The 6,043-nt window shown below is 35.5% G+C and overlaps 1 protein-coding gene across 1 annotated transcript in view; it reads left to right on the forward strand.

The window, feature by feature from the left end:
• LOC107101519 (high affinity immunoglobulin gamma Fc receptor I-like) overlaps window positions 1-6,043 on the forward strand; it is a 20,414-nt gene that overhangs the window by 12,478 nt on the left and 1,893 nt on the right. The window contains exon 5 of the mRNA XM_015400465.1: window positions 5,960-6,043. Coding sequence (XP_015255951.1) covers window positions 5,960-6,043 — 84 coding nt within the window. The remainder of the gene's footprint in view (window positions 1-5,959) is intronic.

Genomic DNA, 6,043 nt, shown 5'->3' on the forward strand with positions numbered 1-6,043 from the left:
AAACAGAAGGAGACTTTGTTTTTATTGTGCCAATATGTGAAAACACCAAACAGTAGTGTAAATATTCATTTAGAGGTAGAAAAAAATGAAATAAATATATGAAGAGTTTGTTCGTGTGTCTACGCTTGTCCTCCTTTTGATAAATTATAAACCAGATGAAATCTGTATTTACTGTATATCTGTGTTAACAATATTTCTAAGCTTTGTGACTGAAGCTAAATGACTCATTCAGGGATTAAAGTCTAATTTATTTTAGTAATTTTTTTTCCAAAAACAAAAATCATTCTAATGATGGTCTGTTTTCTGTTTGTTTCCATCAGCAGATAAACCCACAGCCTCACTGCCAGCAGTTAATAAAATAATACCACTAGAGGGCAGTGTAACACTGACCTGCTCTGTGTCCAGCTCTACTGGCTGGAAGTTTGACTGGTTCAGACAGAAGTCAGAGTCTTCTGGAGCTCAGCTCATCAGAAACAATGAACCAGATGGAGTCATCAGCATCTCAGAGGGAGGTCTATACAGCTGCAGAGGAGGAAGAGGAGATCCAGTTTTCTACACTAAAAACAGCAGTAAGGTCACCATTTATAAAACTGGTGAGTTTAGGTCTTTACAGTGGAATCATAAAATCTGACTCTGTTTAAATATTTAATGTGTTTAACTGTTGCTATAAGCAATGAAGAACATCAGTAAACAATATTTATAAGACTAAAGCTCCAAAGCAGAACATTGGATCCTGTTTATCTTCTGGAAAAATTCAGGAGGGTTGGAGGTTATTATATTACTGGAAAAAAACCTTTAGACCTTTATTTGACCTGATTGACTAAAATACTTTGGATTTCTTTTACTTTTGTCTTGATGCTGTTTGTCTGATTATAAAGGCTCTTATGAGGATTTTGTTCTCTATTTTAATGTCAGTTTTTGTTTTGTAAAAATATATATTTTTTTAATCTTGATGCAGAATATTTTGGGGATAAAATAATCTTTCTTTGTTCCTGTGTCAGTCCTTTGTTTTTCTCGGGGCACCATGTGACTCAGTGATAGAGCAGCTACATCATATCAGAGGCTCCAGTCCTCTTTAACTGGACAGACATGATAACCTGACAGACACAATAGCTGTTTAATGTAATCTGTGGGAAATGAAATAACAAAAGATTATGAAGTTCATTAAATCCAATTTTAAGCAGTTTTCATTAAAATCCAAGTTTGTTTTTTGATGTTTTATATTAAAAGCTGTTTACTAAAAGTTACAGCCTGCTGGGTTACACTTGTTTCCATTTAATTTTGCTTTACAAACAAGTTTTTTTTCCTGCAATTCAGATTTTATTTCTTGTTTTACTAAAACAGGAAAATTTAAAAAAATATATTATGATAGTAATAATAACTCAGTCAAATATCAAATAATTTGTCAGCTCTACAGACAAGCCGAACAGATTCAAAAGTAAAATTATTGAAAAGTTTAAGGCAGAACCACAATGCTATTAATTATATCTAAATAACAGGTGAAATTAAACTATAATTAAATTAATAAAGATATGATTCACATGTTACACATCAAAGGGTTAAATTTAGTCCACGAAAGTTAAAATGATTCTCATTTTTGTTTAATGTAGCTTCTACCTTCTGTCTGATTATCATTTATTCCAGTCTCTAGGCCCATTGTGACCCTTCAACCCAACTGGCCTCAGATATTCAGAGGAGAGAAAGTCACTCTGAGATGTGAGATCCATGGAGGTGGAGGAGCTCAGTGGACGTATGAATGGAGACCAACCAGCAGTAACTCTCCAACATCCAGTGAATACAGGATCACTGCAGCTGACAGAGGAGAATATGAATGCAGAGGAAGAACAGATGTCTTTACAATAACAGAGTGGGGAGTCCTTAGGTTAAATGTGTCAGGTGAGTTTTTTTTTTTTCTCTTTCCCCCATGTGTGAATTTTCTTGGGGATATTAACATATTTAGTATAGAAGTAACATATTTTCCTTTAGACTCTTCTATAGGTGAAAATAAGCTAATTATTAATAAAACATGACAATCGTTGCTCATCTCATTTATATTAAGTTCTTACTTTAAAAGCAGGATTTGCTTCTAAGCTCAAAAACATGTTTTATGTGTAACAAATGAATGTTACTGCAATAGTTTCAATGAAATTTTAGATGAAGTTTAAACAAATAATAAATATCAGACCAGAATAAAACAGCAACAGCTGAAACAAAGTCCTGATCATCACTGCAAACTTTAAAGGAACAAAGATCTGTAAATAAGGTTTAGGAATGATTATAAAGAAGAATAAAAACATTAAAACAAACAAAATCAAAGTTAGTGTTACTATTGGTAAAAAACAAAAAAATAAATATAACAATTTAAAAGTTAAACAAGTTATAAAAGTAGGCAGTAAAGGAGCCTCTCAATGTGCAGGAGTAGTTTATTCCTAAATGAGAAGCAGCTATAGAGGCTTTGCTCTGATCGTCCTCTTAGACCTTGGTTCCTGCAGGAGCTGCTGTTCAGCTGACCTGAGGGGCGGAAAAGGATGGTAGGGATGAAGAAACTCAGAGAGCTACTGAATGGGAAGGTCATTTAAACATTTTAAAATAAAAATAAGAATTTTAGAATGAACTCTAAAATGCACTGAACAGGTAAGGGATAATGTAGGGATTGGAATCAAAAACCAGTTCCTCTTTAGAACCGGTTCCAAGGCACCATTTGGCAGCTCGCTCAATGATTCTCTTAACAGTTCCAGGGAGCAGCAGAGCCTAGTGTTTGACAGCACGACTTAAGTCACGTTTTTTACGTAAGTTACGCACACAGCATTCAGTGAGCAAGTACGGCGTGACCAGGCGTACGTCTAGAAAAGGAGAAAGATGGCAACAAGTCGCTTTGCAATCATTGCAAAGTGGCAATTACATCCGCTGGAGGAAATACATCCAACATGCAGAAACACCTGCGCACACAACATGGCATACAATTTGACGAATGCTGTGTTTTTGGTGCTTCCTGACAGAAGCTAAAGTTACGACCAGCATGGAAGGAAACTCTGGTGGTAAGTAGCTAGTTTTATATCAATGGCTGTGCTTAATGTGGCTCCTAGTAAATCATATCCCATTTCTGGAAATAGACCAGTTTCCTACCTCTCTTTGGGGTTATTAAACATGCTACACAGTTGCTCCGCAGTTCAGGGAGTGAGAGAAAGGTGACATTCATTTATTTAAATCGGGGGGAGATGAGTTTATTTCCCGAAATTGTACAGTAATGCCTTTTCATTAAACAGATGCCTTCTCCATTAGATTTAGATGACTGTGAGGAGACGGGTAGCCTGGCTGGCTCAGAGGCTGGCAGCTCCCGTTCACTGCCATTTTCACCGAGGCAGGCAGAAATAGAATGTTTCAGGCGAAGGTAGATGAATGTCACCGTACACTTACCAAGTTCATTGTTTCACAGAATCGATAAGAGAATCAATAAGGAATTGAATCGTTTCACAGAATCGATAAGGGAATCAGAATCAGAATCAATTCCCAACCCTACAATTCACTTCACATTTCTTGCAAACCTGCTTTTGTGTCTAAAACTATCTGTATGGCGCCCTCTTCAGGTTTAACTGGGGTTACTGGATCTGATTTGTTAGTGTTGGTTTCCTAGATATTATGACTTCTCCCAGAGAAACAGCAGCTCCACCCTGGGCAGCTACTCTCTGATGACTAGTAATTTTGATAACTTGGGAGTCAGAGACATAAAGTTAATGTCAAATCATATTCTGTAAGCCTAGAATAATGAGGCCCACTGCGTCTGTACAATTTTAATATGTTTTCTATTCTTTTAAAAATTTCTCTTAATTGAAAATGAAAATACGTCACATTTTTTCCTTCAAAATGTTTAAAGAAAATGTATTAAACTCGGATAAAAACTATTCTGAGTTTTCCTGGCAGTCTAATTTGACATCAGTTCTGTGTCAGTCGGTAATTTGATCTAAACTGATGCAGTGTGTAGAACTGATGCCTTGAAGAAAGAAGGTCCTGGGTTCAATTCCTGGCCTAGGGTCTTTCTGCATGTTTGCTTGTTCTCCCTGTGCTTTTGTGGGTTCTCTCTGGGTACTCCAGCTTTCTCCCACCATGGGCGTAGGTTTGCATAGAAACCATAGGGAAATGTCCCTACCAAAATTTTGGCCCGACCTACTCTTCCCTTTCAATAATTCTATTTAAATAACATGTTTATAGTTTACAATACAGTGTTGTTGCAGCAGTCGCTTCTTTTCTTACAACTTTTATATTAAAGTTAATATTTTAAATGCTCAGTGTCAGTTCCTTTTATAGTTCCTGCGCCCATGTAAATACTTATCTATTTGCAGTCCCTTGAATATGTTACTTTGCTTTGTTTTACAATACAGAGAATATCAGCTTATCAGATAAAAATAATAAGAATGGGTTTTACCTCTGTTTACCTCTGCACAATTCTATTTCCTCAAAAGAAAACACAGGATAATAAAAATACACATACGAGACACATATTTAAACTATATGTGGTTAAAAAGGGATGTATTTACCTTCACTGGTAAGTTCCAATGTAACCCTTTTCAAAGTGTTAAGTTGTCCTGATTTTACATTATTCTGAGCCACTGGTGCTTCAAACATTGATAAACAGCATCTTGTGTGTGTAGTGCTTACAAAATTTGTACAAATGTAGTAAAAAATAGAGTTTTCTCTTTAAAGAAATTTGCCCTGATGCTTACAGTACGTCAAGCATTGAATAAAATAGGAGCAAGCATAATGCGTAGAATCAATGAAATCAGACCAATTCAACTTAAGACCAATAGTGTCCCTAGCAAGGTTGAGATCAAGCCTACGCGCTTGGCTCCCACAGTCCAACAATATGACTGTTAGGTTAATTGGCGTCTCTAAATTGTCCTTAGGTGTGAGTGTCTGTCCCTGTGTTGCCCTGCGACGGACAGGTGACCTGTCCAGGGTTTACCCTGCCTTTCATCCATAGTCTCCATAGTAATCAGTGACGCTGCTCTGATATCACAAATTTGTAATTCTCCTCAAATTCTAATTTCTGATGACTTAGAAATATTATGATTTATATAATTCTTGCTAATTAGAGACAAAACCCGGAATTTTGGGACTTTTTCACCAAAGACCCCAAAGTATTACAAGATGAGTAATTACTCATGAAATTGACTATGACAAGGTTTTGATAAAAAACATTTCTAGACGGTTTAGTTAAGATAAACTGTATATCGAATGTCAATATAATTTAACTTAAAAAGCCAATGTTTCAAAATGTTAATAACATTCTATGTGCAGGAGCTTAGGAGATAACTTGGAATGAAGGTTTATTCAGTTAATCAACATTATATAAAACAATTCATAAATTTTGCTTGAAATAAAATAAATAAAAACATAAAACAGGCAATAAAAGATATATACAATAAAACAATACAATAAGAGCAGCTAGAAAAATAATAAGATTAGAACATTAAACTTTTATTAAAACCTGTCTGATAGTACTGCTCAATTGGAACCAAAAGCCATTTAAAATAATATTAGATTGTTTTAGGATTGTTCATCTTTACTCTGAGTCCTGGTTGTGTGTTGTTATTTTGTTACTTTAGATATTGTGAAACCTCTAAAAGTTGTGTTTAGAAAAAATAAGTGACTTTACTACTACTATAGTAGATTGTGTGTTTATTGGGCTTTAATGTTTATGAATAAACATCCCTATAAAATGATCCTAAATGAAAATCTAAGTCTAAAATGTTGAATCAATCAGCAAAATCTCCCACCTCTCCTAAATATGAAGGTAATGAACTTTGCATCAGTCAAACGAAGGATAAGGATAAAATAGAAGAAACTATGATAGATCATGACTGTCTCTGACCATCTGTGTCTCCATCAGCTAAACCTCAGCCTGTCCTCTCTGTGTCTCCATCAGATAATCCTCAGCCTGTCCTCTCTGTGTCTCCATCAGATAAACCTCAGCCTGTCCTCTCTGTGTCTCCATCAGATAAACCTCAGCCTGTCCTCTCTGTGTCTCCATCAGATAAACCTCAGC

The sequence above is a fragment of the Cyprinodon variegatus genome, unplaced genomic scaffold (genome assembly GCF_000732505.1).
Source record: "Cyprinodon variegatus isolate N-32 unplaced genomic scaffold, C_variegatus-1.0 Scaffold1107, whole genome shotgun sequence".
Taxonomy (NCBI): domain Eukaryota; kingdom Metazoa; phylum Chordata; class Actinopteri; order Cyprinodontiformes; family Cyprinodontidae; genus Cyprinodon; species Cyprinodon variegatus.